Source organism: Oncorhynchus mykiss, chromosome 4 (assembly GCF_057628025.1).
Source record: "Oncorhynchus mykiss isolate SJ-2025 chromosome 4, ASM5762802v1, whole genome shotgun sequence".
Taxonomy (NCBI): Eukaryota; Metazoa; Chordata; class Actinopteri; order Salmoniformes; family Salmonidae; genus Oncorhynchus; species Oncorhynchus mykiss.
In genome coordinates, this window is record NC_143025.1 from 71,063,513 (window position 1) to 71,084,260 (window position 20,748).

The 20,748-nt window shown below is 40.3% G+C and overlaps 1 protein-coding gene and 1 long non-coding RNA gene across 14 annotated transcripts in view; one reads left to right on the forward strand and one right to left on the reverse strand.

Moving 5' to 3' along the window:
• Positions 1-1,632: 1,632 nt before the first annotated feature.
• fez2b (fasciculation and elongation protein zeta 2b) lies at positions 1,633-20,549 on the reverse strand. 2 transcript variants are annotated; one of them, XM_021600614.3, is made up of 9 exons: positions 19,812-20,549; positions 13,743-13,851; positions 13,430-13,546; positions 13,151-13,292; positions 11,294-11,559; positions 9,630-9,710; positions 5,693-5,768; positions 5,432-5,497; positions 1,633-4,754 (listed from the first exon to the last, which is right to left on the reverse strand). In XM_021600614.3, the coding sequence occupies exons 1-9, from the start codon at positions 20,111-20,113 to the stop codon at positions 4,738-4,740; spliced, it is 1,176 nt and encodes a 391-aa protein (XP_021456289.1). In that variant the 5' UTR covers positions 20,114-20,549; the 3' UTR covers positions 1,633-4,737. The 2 variants fall into 2 exon arrangements, with proteins under 2 accessions (XP_021456289.1, XP_021456290.1); XM_021600615.3 differs by lacking the exon at positions 9,630-9,710.
• Positions 6,777-20,748, forward strand: part of LOC149984126 (uncharacterized) — a 182,327-nt gene continuing 168,355 nt past the window's right edge. For 9 of the 12 annotated variants that reach the window (XR_016495412.1, XR_016495408.1, XR_016495414.1 and 6 more), the window contains exons 1-2: positions 6,777-6,915; positions 7,284-7,345. This is a non-coding gene — a long non-coding RNA (uncharacterized LOC149984126). Of the gene's footprint in view, positions 6,916-7,283; positions 7,347-7,569; positions 7,594-12,128; positions 12,153-20,748 lie in introns of those variants that run through there. The other 3 variants (XR_016495411.1, XR_016495417.1, XR_016495418.1) reach the window with 3 other exon arrangements.

Consider the following 20,748-nt stretch of genomic DNA (forward strand, 5'->3'; position numbering starts at 1 on the left):
GAATCTTTGAAATTGATGTGCAAAGAATTTTAACAAACAAAGAACAGAAATGCCACAGCAGTGGGTTAGTAATAGATGGTCAGTCATGGAAAAAGTACCCAACTGTCATACTTGAGTAAAAGATACCTGAATAGAAAATGACTCAAGTAAAAGTCAACTAGTAAAATACTACTTAAGTAAAAGTATTTGGTTTAAAATATACTTAAGTATAAAAAGAAAAGTTAATTGCTATTATATACTTAAGTATCAAAAGTAAAAATACAACTTTAAATTCCTTATATTAAGCAAATAAGGGGCACACTCAGACATCATTTACAAATGATGCAAGTGTGTTTAGTGAGTCCGCCAGATCAGAGGCCGTCTGACTGAAGTCTGAGATTTCCCATTTCCGAGTTTCAAGTTGTTTTGAACATGGCAGAAGTCATGCTAGATTGATAACATGGCCAATGTATTCAACCTTTTCTGGTCCATGGTTTTGCGTGTGAATGTTTATCCTTTAAAGCTCAGAAAAGAGACCCTTTCAGACAGATTTTTTAAATCCTTAAAGCCAGACTTGGACCACACATCCTCTCCACCTAATAGCAGGCAGGGGAAGCAAAATAGTGATTGCTTTGCGGCGCTTGCAGTTAGCCATCGATTCCTTCCAAACCACTCGTTGAACTTGCGATTTCCGACTTGTGTAATGTTTATGTCCTATGGCCGATGAACACCGATACGTGTTATCTATAATTTCTCTTCAGATAGTGCCAAGGATTGAAAAGCATTTGCCAGTAGATTGTCGACGTGATTCATGATGACTGCTTGAGCCTATCACGGCGCAAATAGAGAAGATTACCAATGCCCACCCTTGTATTTTCGCTTGCTGCACCGAGCTAGGCTGAAACACCTGCATTTTGGAGCTGCCTTACTCAAGAAAGAGATCATGTTCGTATGCAGCTTTATTCATTAAATTAATATATCTATATATATTTGACATTGTTTGCAAACTGATATGTGACACGAATGAATACCAAATCAACATGAAAAACAGGCAAAAAGAAAATGGTCATATATATGTTTAAGCTCTGCCCCACCTGCCCTGAATGACAGGTCGCCACTGCTTAGAACTATTCCTCTTTGGCTATGACTGCAACGTTGTGCAGTTTGGTTTTTACTGCTTCTTCACATCGAACTGATAAATGACTCACTTCAGATTGTCTAAGAAAATGACTTTTCTTGGGAGCCAGACTGACATAATTCTGGGACAGATGCATGAGTGCTTCCATGAAATAGGACTCCCGAGGAGGTAGAGGGCTGATGGAGAGAAGAGCTGCCCGTTAGTTACACTGAGAGAATAACATTTCATTTTTTCAATTAACAGTATTTAAGGCATCCATTTATATTCAGATTTGTTCTTGTAGCTACACTGACCTAACATAGAAAGAGAAGAGTATGCCATTTTTATTTGATATAAAACATATTTGTACATTGACTTGCTGTTGCTCTGCATGTAAGAATGCCTTTTGATAGGTTTCTGCACATTTTCTGTTTACAGATTGCATCTATTAAAAGTATTTTGATAGTAACTTTAAGTAGAGTAAAAAGGTGATTTAATACCAATTATTGATCGTCATGGATGCACTTACAAACCAATAGTATGACACCAAAGTAAACATTATTTTATTTGAAATGAGTTCCAATGTAATTCTGGCACAAAACGTTTGTACCACTACAGTCGATATGGTTACAAAACAAACATTTACTGAATAAATGAATGTACTTTAGTACCTCATGACAACAAGACAAGTAAACATAAAAACCCAAAATGGGGGAAGAAGTATATTGCATTAAAAATAAAAGAGTAGATTCTATTATACAAAAGTTCTGGCATTTACAAAGGCAGCCTTATTTGTTGCTTGTGTCTATATAAATATAAATCTCTAGATAAAGCGTGGATATACGCTGATATGGTCCCTCTATTTTAGCAGACATGCGACGAGGGGTGGGGCTTTAGCCTGAGTCGATAACCTTCTCTGATCTCCGTGACAACCCCATGCCGGTCCAAGACAACCAGAATAATACTAGTTCTCAACTCGACTAGTTTCAAGGAGTCCAAACCCCACCCAAGCTAGTATACATTTCAGTTCAGCTTAACTTTCTTATTACAATGTGGTTCAATGCTAAGGATCCCTTTAGTGTGACCTTAATCCTTATCATTCATTTTATTTACTTTAAGTAAAAGTAGATAAAGTGCATGCAGCACATGCTTGGGGTTCTGAATGATTCTGAAGCTTGCTACAGTTGAAAGATAGCTACATATGATTCTGTACAGTACGTAGAGGTCTACTGGCTTCCCTTACTAAAGAAAGATGCCTTCTGAGACCCTCAACTAAAACCCAACATCTCTTCATAACATACACAATGATACAGGGAAAAGGGAGCTTCCGTAAGACTCGATGATTCCTGCCAACTACACCAGACTTCTACTAGTGAGGACTGGCACTACCATTGACTTACAGCGGCCCACCTGGGATATCTAGTTGCTGTCTATAGGTGTCAGGCTGCCTTGATACAGCGCTATCGCAAGCTGATGCTACAACGTCCACTTAGCTAGGTACTAGCCTATACTTGTCTGAAACCTTATCACTGATGTTACTATATTACTACTCAGGCCTAGGACAGACAAAAACTACTAAATGGCTACTCAAGCTATAGGATGATGGGCTTGCTAATGCTTCAACATTATCCCCAAGCATGGCGTAACAACATCTACACTCTTTCTTCCTAACACGATCCATAATGCTGTACTTCTGTGGACAGGCTAGCTGCTGTAGAACCGATGCTCTGGGTGTACCTGAGAGTAGTGATAGACCAGACCTGATGGGCTTGTGTGTTATTGTAATTATTGTGCACTGAGCTTAGTTACTGCTGATGATTTGACAGGATTGTACAGAGGTGATATTATAGACAGTGCTGAAGATTAGTGGTTGTGGATGTAGACAATGGGTTTTTGAAATATTTAAGTTTGAAAAATCTCTCCTGCTTTTGTACAGAAACCTCTCTACATCCTTTAAATTGTCTACATAAGTACATGCAACGATTTGGTGATCTACTACTGTTGCTACGTCCACTAGACAAGACAAGATAACATGTCATCACTAGATCCCCAACATTTACACAACATCAAAGAGTTATTAGTTCTAAACACAACATGGCAGGATCAACTCACAGCAATTTAACCATTATTTTACATTCTAATATTATTGCTGTAACCCTTCACTTACTGTACTTTATAGAGGAGGTATGAGGCAAGTATACAGGGTGATGTCATGTGACATCCCTAGGAGGGGTCAGAGGTTGACGGCTAGTGTTTACATAACAATGGTGATGTTATAATAAGTGGCCACACACTGCTGGCAGTAAAAAGTCCCTCATCTCTCTAAAACTACAGAAAAATAAAAAGCTGTGCAAGTTTGTTCTTTGTTACCTTCTTACTAACTTCTGTCATTATTTTTCCCTTTTTTGAGAAGTTATCACTTAAAAAAAAAAAAGTTCCATCTGTGCAATTTCACATTGTAGTATACAAACAATGCTTTATAATATTTGACCGATGTAGCTCCCTAATCCTATGTAGCAGCATGCAAAGACGTGCACAACCTTTAAGGGGGTTTATGAAACATAAAACCTAAGAGATGGTGAAAACAAGGCTTCTGAACCCCACTAATCCCATGGTCTGTCAATCATTAATTGCTCTGAACCAATAACTCTCTGATAAAGTGGCGAGCTCCCATTGGACTGATCCCGCCATAGTTAGACTGGTTCAGGAAGCCTTATTTTCCCATCCCTCCTATATATACCCACACACAGAGGGAATTAGCCAGTTTAACAGAGAAAAGCTGCATCCCAATTGTCAAGTGACTTCTTCTCCTTGTCTCCTCACCCTAACCTTTAATGATGTGAAAAGGCAGGCAGGTGAATGTAGAGGAATTTGTTTTCCATCTCGAGTTCCTTCACATCAGTGCAAACGGAGGATAGAAGATGAGAACAGCAAGCCACTTTAGACAATGGAGAGTAATACTGCTAACATGCAGAGAAGACATTAAAACTAATGTGAGATATTAGCATTACAACATTAAAAAAACATTTAAGATTACACGTAAAAGGTGAGAAGATTATAAGGTAAAACAGGCATTAAAATGTGAATCTCAAAAGGTTGCGGGAAAAGTTGTTGTGGAGAAAATAAATACTCCATCGGGAAGAGTCCACCTTATTAGGGGGTGGGTGACTCCTTCCATTGGTATGTTCAAGAACTCTGCAGCTCCTGAGCGCAGGGCCAGCTTTAGCCTTTTGGGGGCTCTAAGAGCGGCAAATTTGTTTCATGGGACCCCTCTTGATGACAGTCAGAAAAATGCATGTTTTAAAGATAATTTCCTGCAGTTCTACACATTTTGCCATGGGGCAGAGAGAACATTTAGCAATTTTCTACGAAAAATTCATGCAATTCTAGTTCTGCCATGGGGCAGAGAGACATTTATTGCATTTCTACCCATTTTACCATGGGGTGAATAATTTCCTACAATTCATCACATTTTACCATGGCTTATGCCATGTTATTGATATCTGAGTGAGAGTGACTAACAAAATCAATGAGGGCCCCCTGGAGGTCAGGGACAGTAAGTTGAGTTCCTAAAAAATAAAAAGTGCTTATGCCTTGAGTGTGTTCAGAGTGTTGTAGAACAGGTGGCTCCTCCACTGGGTTTATGTGGGACACAGCACTGTAGGGACAAGAAGAACACCCAGAAAACAGCTGTCAACCTAAAATGATGTACCACATGGAAGAGAGCAATTAAGAACGGATGGGAGGGTGAGCAAGAGCGTGTGTGTGAGTAGGAAGAGGGAGTGTGTGTAAGATAGAGGGTAAGTAAAGTAAGTACACCATAATCACAATCACAGCACAGGTACACTACACTACAGCACAGAGCCAGGGAAGGGGGCTGTCTCGGAGGTGTGTGAGAGCGGGCTCTCCACACATTGCGTGTGTGTGCGTTTCCTGTATGTATGTCATTGTGTGTGTGTGTGTGTGTGGCTCACAAACCTCCACCTTTCTCATACTAGAACTAGCGACAGAGCAGCGCAGCAGAGGCGAGAAACAAGGAGGGTAAAGGTCAAGATGAAAGGCTTCGAAAAACCCTGCAGGCCTTCAGTGAACAAAGAACACATTGGAAGTAGACCCTCCTAATAACATGTGTCCTAACAGGACCCTTGTGTCCTGCAGCATCTTTCTCCGGCACTAGGTCATAGTGAGACTGTCAATCTAGACAAAAGCTCTGTTTTGAATGGGAGCAATGTTTCCTCAAAGTAATTGAGTATCTTTGAGAATGTACACCTTGTGTGGTAATGTGTGGTGTTTTGAACGGGAGTAAGAGTTTTGAAACTGGTAGGGAGGGAGTACCTTTGAGAATGTAGTCTGTTAGGAGGCTGGGTACCTTCTCACTGTCCTCCCGCATGGCATGCAGAACTGCATGGAGGGAAGAGCAAAAAATGAAAAAAGATTTGGGATGAGTTACTATCATGGTCATAATAGGACATTTCGGTCTTCACATTACAGCTTTCATCGGTTGGCCTACAGTGACTTAAAAAGTTAACAGACAAAGTGTGGTTTGTAAAATAAATAATACAAGGTTGTAATAAACAGGAACATGTCCGTACTCACTCTTGGTGAGGATCTGAAGGTCTTCCACAGAGGGGGAGCCAGAGTTCTTCTCATAGGGGATAACTGTGGTCAGATACTGAGAGCGAGAAACACACGTCACAACCACAGAATGAGGAGAGAGAGAACACGACACAGGAGAGAGGGAAGGCAAAGGATGGAGGGGGATAAAAAAAAGACAAAAATGTTGAACAGAAAGAAAAAGAAAAACTGCACCATGATAAAAGAGAAAGTTAAGAATTTTGATGCAAAACTCATCTGTAGTTCTGCCTGCTTGAACGACAAATAGCTCAGATACACATAAAAACATGAAATTACCCCGGGATTCGATAGAGCGTCACTCAGTGATGCACAAATACGATATAACATTCAACATGGGTAAATCTTAACTTTCAACTGGAACAACCAGCATTTTAACTACTTTGCAGACAACCATAATATCCATAAAAATATAAAATTCCCAGTTTACGCTACAAAATCAACTTAACCTGTTAGAGCTCTAGGGTCGCTATTTCATTTTTGGATAAAAAACGTTCCCGTTTTAAGCGCGATATTTTGTCACGAAAAGATGCTCGACTATGCATATTCTTGACAGTTTTGGAAAGAAAACACTCTGAAGTTTCAGAATCTGCAAAGATTTTGTCTGTAAGTGCCCCAGAACTCATTCTACAGGCGAAACCAAGATGATGCATCACCCAGGAATTAGCAGAATTTCTGAAGCTCTGTTTTCCATTCTCTCCTTATATGGCTGTGATTGCGCAACGAATGAGCCTACACTTTCTGTCGTTCGCCCAAGGTCTTAGCAGCATTGTGACGTATTTGTAGGCATATCATTGGAAGATTGACCATAAGAGACTACATTTTCCAAGTGTCCGCCTGGTGTCCTGCGTCGAATTCGGTGCGCAATTGCCAGCTGCTTCTACTTTACCATTTGATTCAGGGGAGAAAGCATGTGTCCAAGAACGATGTATCAATGAAGAGATATGTGAAAAACACCTTGATGATTGATTCTAAACAACGTTTGCCATGTTTTCAGTCGATATTATGGAGTTAATTTGGAAAAAAGTTCGCGTTTTGAGGACTGAATTTTCGGATTTTTTTTGGTAGCCAAATGTGATGTATAAAACGGAGCTATTTCTAATACACAAGGAATCTTTTTGGAAAAACTGAGCATCTGCTATCTAACTGAGAGTATCCTCATTGAAAACATCAGAAGTTCTTCAAAGGTAAATTATTTTATTTGAAGGCTTTTATGTTTTTGTTAATGTTGCGTGCTGGATGCTAACGCTAATGCTAACGCTAAATGCTAACGCGAAATGCTAACGCTAGCTAGCTACTTTTACACAAATCATTGTTTTCCTATGGTTGAGAAGAATATTTTGAAAATCTGAGATGACAGTGTTGTTTACAAAAGGCTAAGCTTGAGAGATGGCATATTTATTTCATTTCATTTGCGATTTTCATAAATAGTTAACGTTGTGTTATGCTAATGAGCTTGCTGATAGATTTACACAATCCTGGATACAGGGGTTTTTTCATAGCTAAACGTGACGCAGAAAACGGAGCGATTTGTCCTAAACAAATAATCTTTAAGGAAAAACTGAACATTTGCTATCTGAGAGTCTCCTCATTGAAAACATCTGAAGTTCTTCAAAGGTAAATGATTTTATTTGAATGCTTTTCTGTTTTTTTGTGTAAATGTTGCCAGCTGAATGCTAATGCTAAATGCTACGTTAGCCATCAATACTGTTACACAAATGCTTGTTTTGCAATGGTTGAGAAGCATATTTTGAAAATCTGAGATGACAGTGTTGTTAACAAAAGGCTAAGCTTGAGAGCTAGCATATTTATTTCATTTCATTTGCGATTTTCATGAATAGTTAACGTTGCGTTATGGTAATGAGCTTGAGTCTGTATTCACGATCCCGGATCCGGGATGGGGAGATCAGAAAGGTTAAAGAGGTTTTAAAAAGAGGTTAGATTTGACTCAGATTTCTATGACAGAGTAAGGAAATGTTGGCAGAATAGATGGATGCATATCAATGTATGAATAATATAATTCACCAATATTTTTCTTGGTAGTCCAACAAATATTGCTCTCAGATTGTAAAATCACAGCTGGCCTGGTACATTGTTTGTTGTCTCCAGCCATTTGGGATGCGCTGTTTCAGTTTCAATTACTCAATATAGTAATGAACGTGCAGGGACGAGACAGACAGGCAGATTTTCTCGGCCAGTCGGAATCATGAATCAGCTGGCATAATTTGTATGGATATATACAAAGAAATGTAAATTGAAAAAAGGTCAAACGAAACGAAGTGCAGCTAGTTTGCAGTCTTTCCAGTTTCAGTTTGAAGTGACTCTGTTAGCTGTGTTGTTGGCTAGCTCCCCTGAACAACAGTTTCCTGGTGAGAGAGCACATTCTCCATACCAGGCGAAATCACGCCTCATTAGCTCATTGTTACGCATGTATCCAAATAAATGTCACTGGAAAACAGCTTAAACAAATGCAGCTACATTGCTGTTATTCTGGCTGCACTTTTTGACACGATCGTAAGTTACCTGTAGTTGGCTAGCTAGCTAGCAAGCAAGGGATAACATTTACAAGCACCGACTGGGTCGCGTCCATAGATACAGAACAGAAAGACTGAACGACTGGGTCACGTCTCTGGAAACCGAACCGATAGAGCGAACGACCAGCCGGCTTGGGTAGCAACCCTAGATTTGTGTCGGGACTATCTTGTGGAAGGATGAAATAGTATGAATAAATTCATCAAAATAAAGTTAATAAAGTTATTTGAATATGTTGGTAATCCGATGTATAAAAGTGATAACACCCTCGAAGCCGGTGTTTGGAGGATATATTGGCAGTTTTCTGCCCCCGACTTGTCTCGGACCTAACACACGTACCAATATATCCTCCAAACACCGGCTTCTAGGGCATTGTCACTTAAGTCTTTTTTTTTTTACGGCGTGCGGCTGGGATCTTTCATCTCAGCACTTTACATTTATATCTCTGTTCAGTGTATGTTCGCTGACGGAATATAAGTTATGTCAGTAGATTTTCTGTATTCCTCAGAGGGGACACTAATTCAGAGAAGTTTAGGCAGCTAGAACAAATTCCCTAAATTTGCCGTTGTTCCCCTGTTAATGAAGTGTTCAAGCAATGTCAGTTGAGTTGAATCAAAAGATGACAGCACATATTGATCATTGACATAAATGCAGTGGCCCGTTCTATTCATTCTATTTATATGGCAGCACATGCAATCAGGCGCAAAGGAGGGGAGAAAATGTGCTATTCAAATGGTTATTAAACGAGGCCTCGTCATTACGCTGGCCAATTATAGTCATCCAAAATTCCATGACTGTCACAATCCTAAACCTTTACCATCACCCTTTGTATGAATTGTTGGAAGTCAAGAAACTGAATATTTGAGAGTGAGAGAGTCATTGGTCGACTCCGAGCCAATAATGAGTGAAAGTAAGTTGTGATTGGTTGGTGTGTGGCTGTAGGTGAGGTTTAAGGCCATTGGTTGGTTTTAGCTTGGTGGGAGACAACTGGGCATTAGTAATAGGAGGATGCTTGTTTGCAGGAAATAAGGAGTGCACACTACTGGATGATTCAGCATCCAGTTACAGCCAATCTCAAGGCTAAATGCTCAGTCAACAAGACAGGAAAAGGATAAGGGAAGAAAATAAGTCATAAAAAGAGAAGGATATGAAAGCTGAGAAGGAGAGCTGCTTAATTTGTGTTTGATGGACAGAGAGAATGAGCCACAGGATGAGAGAGCAGAAAGGAGGGCTTGAGTTAAATTGAAAATGAAAGATGGTAAAATAAAGAGGACATGTGGTAAACACAGCAGCGGCAAAAGCTGTAGAGAAAAGAACTGCAAAGAAAAATGTCAAAAAGATGAGAGGATAGCTAGAGAGAGAGGGGCACCTGTTTGTCCCCTCCTGTGATGCCGAAAGTTTGACGGAGGCCGTTCTGAATGACAGTGGACAGCCCTTCCATAGTGAAGAGCTAGAGGAAGGGAGAGGAGGGAGAGAACGCAAGAGAGATAAAACTACCAGAGAAAGAATGAGAAACCCTCCAAAAAGACATGAGAGCTCTAGAGAGCATGAGAATAAGAAGAGGGGTATAGAACTGGATTCAACCTGCCATCGTTTCTGGTTCCGAAAAGGACAAATTATCCGCACGGAAGTCCAACAGTTCAGATTGGACAAAAACAATGGCAAGGTGAATTCAGACCTACAGGGTCGTTTATTTTACTGTCCAGTTTTCAGCTGGTATTTACAAAGACATATAACAAAGCCCAATAATTACAATGTAATGATGTAAATAAATACATTTTCAGTATGTAAATAGTAGGCTAATAGTGGACTGTAGAATAAAGCAGAAGGAGAGACAGAAAGAGAGACCCAACAGGGTCTGCAGGGTGAGTGCAGAAGTTAGTACAGGACTACTGCAGGGTGTTGTTTTGCACTTCCAGGCATGTCTCTCATGCATTTCTTCTGTTTCCAGTGCATGCATCTAACCTGGTTTGTGCCTGTATAAATGGGCGTGTGCACAATACACTAACAGTGGGGTACAAAATGATTGACACCCTTGATAAAGATGAGCATTAATGACCATATAAAATAAATAATTCAAGTACTGAACTATATTGTATGCTCAAAAAATGTGGGAAATTATGTTATTTTATACTAATACAATTGCCCAGAGAAAGATTTTGTTTAGCAAGTCAATATTTTTCCTGAAAAACATAGGGGTCAAAATGATTGACCACCCAAAGATTCTTATAAAGTAGTCCAAAGTTGAGTATTTGGTTCCATATTCCTAGCAAACAACGACTACATCAAGCTTGTAACTCTACAGACTTGTTGGATGCATTTGCAGTTTGTTTTGGGTTTATTTTATTCTGATTATTTCGTGCCCAATAGAAATGAATGGTAAATAGACATGCTAAGATATCATTATCATTCATGATTCATTCAGGATTATGGGTAATCATGATAGCATCTACATTAATGTAGAGGTGTTTAGAAACATATACTATTCTTATTTACAATACAATTGACTCCAAAATGACACAATACATTATTTACCATTAATTTAGGGGCGGCAGGTAGCCTCGTGGTTAGAGCGTTGGACTAGTTACCGAAAGGTTGCAAGATTGAATCCCCGAGCTGACAAGGTACTGTTCCTAGGCCATCATTGAAAATAAGAATTTGTTCTTAACTGACTTGCTTAGTTAAATAAAGTTAAAATATTGATGTAGTCATTGTGTGATAGAAATATGGAACCAAATACTAAACTTGTGACTACTTTATTTAGTCTTTGGGGGGTCATTTTGACCACTACATTTGAGTTTAAAAATTATGACTTGTTAAACAAAATCTACTTCTCTGAGCAAATGTATTAGCTCAGTACTTGCATTATTTATTTTATACAGTCAGTACTGCTCATCTTAATTAAGGGTGTCAATAATTTCAGACCCCACTGTATCAAGGCACGTATGTGCATCACAATGTGTATTATATGCATTTCAAATCATACAATACTATGTGTACGAATCTGTGTCTATCGGTGCCCATCTCGCTCACCGTCCCAGGGACATGTGTCCTGTCTGCCCTCTGAGCGCTGCCTGTGGGCCTGATCTTCTTCTTCTTGCGGAGCAGCTCACGGTGCTCCTTCTGCCGATTCTGCACATCGATGAGCAGTGAGATGAAGCTGTTCTTCACCTCCTTCTCAAAGTCCAGCTCGTCCCTCAGGGCCAGGGCCTGGATCAGCTCCTCACTGTAGCGCCTGATGGCCGTCTCCACCTCCTCCAAGGCCTCGCTCAGCTCTGAGACTGAAAGACGACGCAAGCCTGGGAGGAGGTAGGGATTAGAACATAAACATACTAACACATAGAGCTTGACAAATTCCATGAATACATGGCAGGATAACACATCACATACTAACACATACTTACATGGTCAGTCCCAAACGTTTGCATTACAGCTTGATATGTTTTGCATTTAAAGTTACATAACAAGTAAGCAGTAATTGCTGTCCAGTTGTATGTAGTGTCTATTATGTAACAATGCTACTGTGACCCTGTATCTGTATTCCAGTTGTATATACACTAAATATACAAAACATTTAAGGACACTTGCTCTTTCCCTGACAGACTGACTAGGTGAATCCAGGTGAAAGCTATGATCCCTATATCCTTCCTGTTTGGCCATGTCTGGGGGTATCATCAGATGGGGCCACAGTGTCTCCTGACCCCTCCTGTCTCAGCCTCCAGTATTTATGCTGCAGTAGTTTGTGTGTCGGTGGGCTAGGGTCAGTTTGTTATATCTGGAGTACTTCTCCTGTCTTATCCGGTGTCCTGTGAGAATTTAAGTATGCCCGCTCTAATTCTCTTTCTCTCCTTCTTTCTTTCTCTCGTAGGACCTGAGCCCTAGGACCATGCCTCGGGACTACCTGGCATGATGACTCCTTGCTGTCCCCAGTCCAACTGGCCGTGCTGCTGCTCCAGTTTCAACTGTTCTGCCTGCGGCTATGGAACCCTGACCTGTTCACCGGGCGTGCTACCTGTCCCAGACCTGCTGTTTTCAACTCTCTAGAGACAGCAGGAGCGGTAGAGATACTCTTAATGATCGGCTATGAAAAGCCAACTGACATTTACTCCTGAGGTGCTGACTTGCTGCACCCTTGACAACTACTGTGATTATTATTATTTGACCATGCTGGTTATTTATGAACATTTGAACATCCTGATCATGTTCTGTTATAATCTCCACCCGACACAGCCAGAAGAGGACTGGCCACCCCTCATAGCCTGGCTCCTCTCTAGGTTTCTTCCTAGGTATTGGCCTTTCAGGGAGTTTTTCCTAGCCACCGTGCTTCTACACCTGCAATGCTTGCTATTTGGGGTTTTAGGCTGGGTTTCGGTACAGCACTTTGAGATATCAGCTGATGTAAGAAGGGCTATATAAATACATTTTATTTTGATTTGATCCCTTATTGATGTCACCTGCTAAATACACTTCAATCAGTGTAGATGAAGGGGAGGAGACACGTTAAAGAAGGATGTTTAAGCCTTGAGACATGGATTGTGTATGTGTGCCATTCAGAGGGTGAATGGACAAGACAAAATACATAAGTGCCTTTGAACGGGTATGGTAGCAGGTGCCAGTCACACCGGGTTGTGTCAAGAACTGCAACACTGCTGCGTTTTTTGTGCTCAACAGTTTCCTGTGTATATCAAGAACGGCCCACCACCCAAAAGACATACAGCCAACTTGACAACTGTGGGAAGCATTGGAGTCAACATGGGCCAGCATCCCTTTTGGAACTTAAAGTTTGGTATACTCAGTATATATGTATGGGATGGGGTTGTGTAATACAGCTGCAGGGAGCTGTTTATACTTGAGCTGTAAGTGATTTGATGCGAGTTAGGAGTCACTCACGGTCCTCATAGCTGGTGTTGGAGCTGGAACGTTTGAGGTTGCTGAGATCTTGGGAGAGCATGGACAGGTCTGACTGGGACGGGCTCTCATCATCCTCTGGGTCTGGAGACTCCTGCATCATCTCCTCAATCTCCTCGATCACCTGCAACACACACACACACATAGCTTGTGTTAAGAGTGTGGCTTTGTAAGTAGTAGAGTGTGGTGAATTTGAGACGTGATAGAAAGAGAGCGAGTGTGTATGTGTGTGTTGTCTATCAAGTGTGTGTGTGTGTGTACCTGTTCGGCAGTGAAGAGCGGCTCATCGTTGATGCAGGACACAATAATGGAGTGCATGTCCATCTGTTCCCTCAGCTCCTCATCATCAGACAGGTCCAGAGGCATGTTGTCCAGCTTCTGTCCATCAGAGGAAGAGAGAGAAGAGGGCGAGAAGAGGGACAAAGAGAGCGATAGGGAGGGAGAGAGCAAAAAGGGAGATGAGAGTCAGCTTGGCTGAGCTAATGAACAGGTGTGCTGAGCGGGGGAATGTGTACAGTGTGGAGGTGCAGACCATGTGTGTAAGTGTTTGCCTGTGGGGGTGTGTGTGTCTTACCCCCTGCTTGCAGAGGTTGAGTGTGGGGAGATGCAGGGAGCGAATGTGCGATGTCTTCCAGTCCACTGGCATCACGTTGCCATAGTTATCTGTCAGAGCATTCCACACCCTGAGGGGGAGAACGAGAGAAAGAACGTGGAAGAGAAATAGTGAGAGGAATGAAGAGAAAGGGGATGAGAAAGGAGAGAAAAAGAAGGAAGACAGAAAATGTTACACTGCACTTGAAACATTTCCCCAGTGACACAGCATTAGTTGGCAGTAGTGTCATCCTCTTTCCTCACCACCCACACACACCCCTCTGTCCCTGACGCAGCTCTCCTCTGCCTGATAAGAGAGCAGGAATCTAGCATTTTAATAGCCTAGACATTTTATGCCAAATGTATTTTTTATGTCAATTCTCTCTCAAAAGGGCTTTGCGCTATACTATAGGAAATACAGAATACATTTTGTACATAGATCCCGCTACACAATGGGAGTGAACATGTGTAATGTGAGGATGAGTGTGTGTGTCTGACCAGGACTGCTGCGAGCGATGCGAGGATGGGCACTGTGAACCCAAGTGTCAGAAAGGTTTTGCATCAGAGAGTTTGTCACACACGTGTTCTTCATATAACTCCAGTCTCTCCATCCCTCTCTTACTAACAAAGCATCATTATCATCAACAACACACAGTTCAAGGACAGGTTCTCTAAATTGGGCAATGCTGGCAGGAAATGCTTTGGCCCTGCGGCTGTCACCCTGTGATTCAGGCATTACTATATTTTTAGGCCATCAACAACAGACACGCACGCACACATGCAAGCCCTGCATAAACAAGAACAAGCACACAAAAGCCTCTATGTGGCCAGTGGCTCTCTGTGTATCTCCATGGGTAGTCCTACGCCAAGGAAAGTTGATCATGAAACTTTTCCCTAAAGCACATCGATATATGAACACACACACATTACTTCCTGTCTCCATGTCATCCTCGCTGTGCGTCTCTGCTTGGAGGTAGGTCATCAGCCAGCTACAGTAGAGCTTGTTAGTAGGCAAGGCACGTCCTCCAAAAAGGGCAGTCACTCATGAAAGGACTCCGCTGCCCTCAGTGCACTGCTCTTTCATCCCTGCTAAGGCTTCTCTCCAAACTACCCCCTCCACCTTCCTCTCACCATCCTGAGCTCATTTTCCCCAAGATTATTTGGATGTGACTCAAGAGCAACTGAAGCAACATAGAAGACTGTCCATTTCAACTGACAATCTTTGTGTGTGCATCTGACTCTGACTCTGTGTGTGTGTGTGTGTGTTGAGCGATTAAGCTATGCTTTTTATTTTTAAAGTTGTTTGTGCGGTTTGTTCTTCAGCTGCCCGAAATGTGAGAGAAAATATCCACAGGAACGTATTGTTTACCACTTGGTAGGAGGGACATCCCAGCTTCATTTCATTCGCTCTTCCGACTGCCCAACTCCTGGCGGAACCCTACATCACAGCCACTGACATCGTTACATCGTAGCACAGCAGGAGAGTGGTTTCATCACAGTAGCACATTGAGGTCAATTCATAGCAATTAATCTAAAATAATTAATCGATTTTAAATTTTAAAAAACACTGTCATAGACGGACAAAATTAATATAGATGAAAGGAGAGTTCCTAACAAGTTCAGGAAGACAATAAAGAGCTCTGTGAGATGTTCACAGCGATGGGGGCAGACGTTTTGATCAAGCGAGACCTTCAGAAAAAATGCACATTTATGTATTTTACAGATATAAGGAAGGTGAAATCTTATAGTTAGTCGTGTTTATAATTTCAATATACTATATTTAGAAAGCAAATAAGTCATTTCAAGCCTTATCGATACAGTTTTGTTGAATAGGAAATGCATAATATAAAATGTCATTTTCTTATTTGTATCATACTTGTACTGTGTACTTCAGCTTGTGTCCTCAAAAGTCAGTACACCTCAGCCTTTTATAAAAAAAAATTTACCAGAAAGGTGAGATTTTAACCGTCCTGAGTATGCAGCATTACTAGGTATTGTTTATGGCCCTCTCATAATAAATCATTATTTGGGGGATTACATAGATTATATTTTTCATTACAATTAACTGGTTAATGGTTGTGATAGCAAAAAACTGAGGATGGATCAAGAACATTGTAGTTACTCCACAATACCAACCTAATTTACAGAATGAAAAGGAAGTCTGTAGAGAAAAAGAACATTCCAAAACATGCATTCTGTTTGCAACAAGGCACTAAAGTAATGCAACAAAAATGTGGCCAAACAATTACCTTTGCCCTTAATACAAAGTGTTATGTTTGAGGCAAATCCAATACAACACAATACAGAGTACCACTCTCCATATTTTCAAGCATAGTGGTGGCTGCATCAAGCTGTGCGTATGCTTTTAATCGTTAAGGACTGGGGAGTTTTTCAGGATACATTTTTTTATGGAATAGAGCTAAGTACAGGCAAAATCCTAGAGGAAAACCTGGTTCAGTCTGCTTTCCACCAGACACTGGGAGATGAATTCACCTTTCAGCAGACCAATAACCTAAAACACAAGGCCAAAACTACACTGGAGTTGCTTAGCAAGAAGACAGTGAATGTTACCAAGTGGCCTATTTACAGCATTGACTTCAATCTACTTGAAAATCTATGGCAACACTTGAAAATGGTTGACAAGCAATGATCAACAACCAATTTGAAAGAGCTTGAAGAATTATGAAAATAATAAATGGGTAAATGTTGCGCAATCCAGGTGTGAAAAGTTTTTAGAGACTTACCAGAAAGACTTTTAGCTGTAATTGCTGCCAAAGGTGCTTCTACAAAGTACCGACTCAGGGGTGTGAATACTTATGTAAATTAGATATTTCTGTATTTCATTTTCAATAAACTTTAAAAACATGGTTTCACTTTGTTATTATGGGGTATTATGTGTAGATTGGTAAGAAGAAAAAAAATGTAATCCATTTTGGATTCAGACTGTAGTAACAAAATGTGTAATCTATGGTCAAGGGGTATGAGTCATTTCTGAAGGCACTGTATATGTTAATGTTAGTTTTATGTTGGATGTTCAGTTCTCTCTCTTCAAAGGCTATTGAACCAAGCATGCCATGACAATGAAAAAAATGTTATTTGGATTCAGAATATTAAATGTTCATTGTGAAGGCAAATTCGTAACATAAGAATTGTCATTCGTAACATATTATACGAAATGGATGATGGACATCCACATACTAAATGGAGTCTCTCAAATTTACATACAGAATAATAAGAAATGCTCTGAGAGCAGGTTGAAACACACCATCGATCTAAACAGTAGGGTAAACAATACTTTCCTGGAGATATTTTGTCTCAACCAGTAGTTTAAATGTAATTCTATTCAAAATTCTGTCTTCTTGGGTGCATTTACACGATTTTTCAGAGATTCGTTTCAGGCTGTATATACCCATTAATTGTGTATTACTGCCAGATTAAATCAGACTAAGCTGAAGCGTGCCCTTTCAAAAACAATTACAAAGATTTACCTCTGTGTACCTCTGTCGAGAGCTTCAAGTTCTTCTGTGTCCAAATCACTAAAGCCTTAAAATGGTCCAAACACACATGCACAGTTGTGAAGAAGGTGTGAAAGCACCTCTTCCCCCTCAGGAGGTTGAAAAAGTTAGCCATGGGCCCTCAAATCCTCAAAAAGCTCCACATCTTGACTGGCTGCATCACTGCCTGGTATGGTAATAGTACCGCCCTCGATCGCAAGGCGCGGACAGCCCAGTAGATCACTGGGGCCGAGCTCCCTGCCATCCAGGATAAAGGTTGGCCGATTCATCGGCCAATTAGGGCCAATTTCAAGTTTTCATAACAATCGGTAACCGGCATTTTTGGACGCCGATTACATTGCATTCCACGAGGAACTGTGTGGCAGGCTGACCACCTGTTACGCGAGTGCAGCAAGGAGCCAAGTTAAGTTGCTAGCTAGCATTAAACTTATCTTATAAAAAACAATCAATCTTCACATAATCACTAGTTAACTACACATGGTTTATGATATTACTAGGTTAACCAGCTTGTCCTGCGTTGCATATAATCAATGCGGTGCCTGTTAATTTATCATCGAATCACAGCCTACTTCACCAAACAGGTGATGATTTAACAAAAGCACAATCCTTGCACGAATGTACCTAACCATAAACATCAATGCCTTTCTTAAAATCAATAAACAGAAGTATATATTTTTAAACCTGCATATTTAGTTAAAAGAAATTCATGTTAGCAGGCAATATTAACTTGGGAAATTGTGTCACTTCTCTTGCGTTCATTGCACGCAGAGTCAGGGTATAATGCAACAGTTTGGGCCACCTGGCTTGTTGCAAACAATTTGCCAGAATCTTACGTAATTATGACACAACATTGAAGGCTGTGCAATGTAACAGCAATATTTAGACTTAGGGTTTGCCACCAGTTCGATAAAATACAGAAGTATTTTACTGAAAGAATAAATGTTTTGTTTTTGAAATGACAGTTTCCGGATTTGACCATATTAATGACCAAAGGCACGTATTTCTGTGTTTATTATATTATAATTAAGTCTATGATTTCATATTTGATAGAGCAGTCTCACTGAGCGGTGGTAGGCAGCAGCAGGCTCGTAAGCATTCATGTAAACTTTACTGCGTTTGCCAGCAGCTCTTAGCAATGCTTGAGGCACAGCATTGTTTATGACTTAAAGCCTATCAACCCCTGAGATTAGGCTGTCAATACTAAAGTGCCTACTAGAACATCCAATAGTCAAAGGTATATGAAATACAAAAATGGTATAGAGATAAATAGTTGACGCGTCATAATTCCTATAATTAACTACAACCTAAAACTTCTTAACTGCGAATATTGAAGAACTGGGAATACTGAACCACCAGCTTTCATATTTTCTGAGCAAGGAACTTAAACGTTAGCTTTTTTACAAGGCACATATTGCACTTTTACTTTCTTCTCCAACAATGTGTTTTTTCATTATTTAAACCAAATTGAGCATGTTTCATTATTTTTTGAGACTAAATAGATCTTATGTATTATATTAAGTTAAAATAAATGTATTCATTCAGTATTGTTGTAATTGTCATTATTACACACACGTAAACATATACATACACATATATAAAAAAATATATTTTAAAAAGTAATAAAATCAGCCGATTATTCTGTATCGGCTTTTTTTGGTCCTCCAATAATCGTTACTGGTTGAAAAATCATAATCTGTCAACCTCTAATCCAGGACATCTATATCAGGCTCTTGAACGGCTTTCATCCCCAATCAACAAGACTGCTAAATAGCTACACAAACTATCGGAGTTAACTTTCTATCTTTATCGACGTTTTAATTTTGAACTGTGTCTATGCACAATCACCAGGGCCCTACAAACTCACTCACACATAATATGCACATTAGTCTACACACACGCACCCACTCACATAGAAGCTGCTGCTACTCTGTTTATATCCTATCACCAGTCACCTTATATCATATCCAACTCCATCACGCCAGTATCGCTGACATTGTAAATATGGTATTGAAACTGGGTATGTATACAATGTTAGTATGCTTACTTACTTTTTGGGTTCTTCATATTTCTCGTGTGTTTTTTCTAGTATTACATTGTTATTAATGATTGTATTGTTGAGTTTTGAGTTTGCAAGAAAGTAATGTCACTGTGCATGTGACATGTGAAAGTTTAACTATCAAGTTATTTACAAACTTCAATTGGGTAGCTAGCTGCTAGCTAACTTAGCTAGCTACTTTGAAAACACAGCTCAGCTAATGTATTTTAACTAACGTTACCTGCTAACAAACAACAAAACACTTCAGCTTATCTTGAAGGATCTTCTCTTGAAGTCCTTATTTCCTAAATTATCTTTACAGGTTTACATGCATTCCAAATAACATTGGCTAACTAGCTAACACTAACAACCCTTTTGTAAAATGGCTAGCTAGCAGCAGGTTCACATTAGCAATGGCATGCTAACTAACTAGCTTGAGATTGTAGACAAACTATAAATGCTTAACTGATAAAAAAGTAGTAGCTACAAAATTCACACTCACTCGTCGTCTTTGAGGAAATTATCTTCTGTGATAGGTTTAATAGGGGCTATGTTTTCAGTCTTGGTGTTGTAATTTCGAAAGCAAACTGTCAGCTTCTCATCGAAGTCGTGGACAAGGTCCTCCATTGATGTGAAGCTGCATATATCCCCCGAGAAGCTGTCGAGGTCTGAGAAATCATCCACCAGTCCCGAATCAGCCATGTTCGAGTTCAGCTGGTCCAGTCGGTTCGGCGACCCGGAGGCCGCCTTGAATTCATTGAAATCCTGCCAGTCTTCGTCGAAGTGGGCTAACGGCGCCGCCATGACTGATGCAGGGACTCGGTTCGGCTGCACAAACCCTGGATGGTATTCTATCCTCCGCGATATGGCAATGATGAACCGGGAGACTAGAATGTGGAAGCTCTCTGACTCTGCCGCTGCTGACGTCACGCGTGTTGGGACTATCCTCTACGAAGGAAGATCAAAACAAACATGGTTTTGAACGTGTTTCAGAGTAATTTTTTTTTTGAACTAAGCAATTGTACTATTTCATCTTCGAGTATGTGTGAATGTGGTCAGTAGAGTACAGGATTCTCAGTTAAAATGCACATTTGGCATATTTTCCCTATCGTTGCAAACTGCAGGTAAAGGTCAAACAAGGGAATAATTGTTGGATATTGTATTGACTTGGGTATTTAGGCTTTGAACCATAGACTGGGTTCTTGTATGTAGGCTGTTATGTAAAAAAAATTAAAAAAAATACTGTGGAAAATGTTATTGCAAGCATATAATTTCCCACCTGGGGGCGGTGGTGAGCTAATGTAAAGTGGAATTGAGACATTTGGGTCTATAGATAGATGGAGGTTCTGGAATTAGTCTATGACCTGTATAATAACAGGCCGATAAAATGGCTTCAACACAAATGCATCTCAAATTAGAAATGTATTTCAAACAAGATG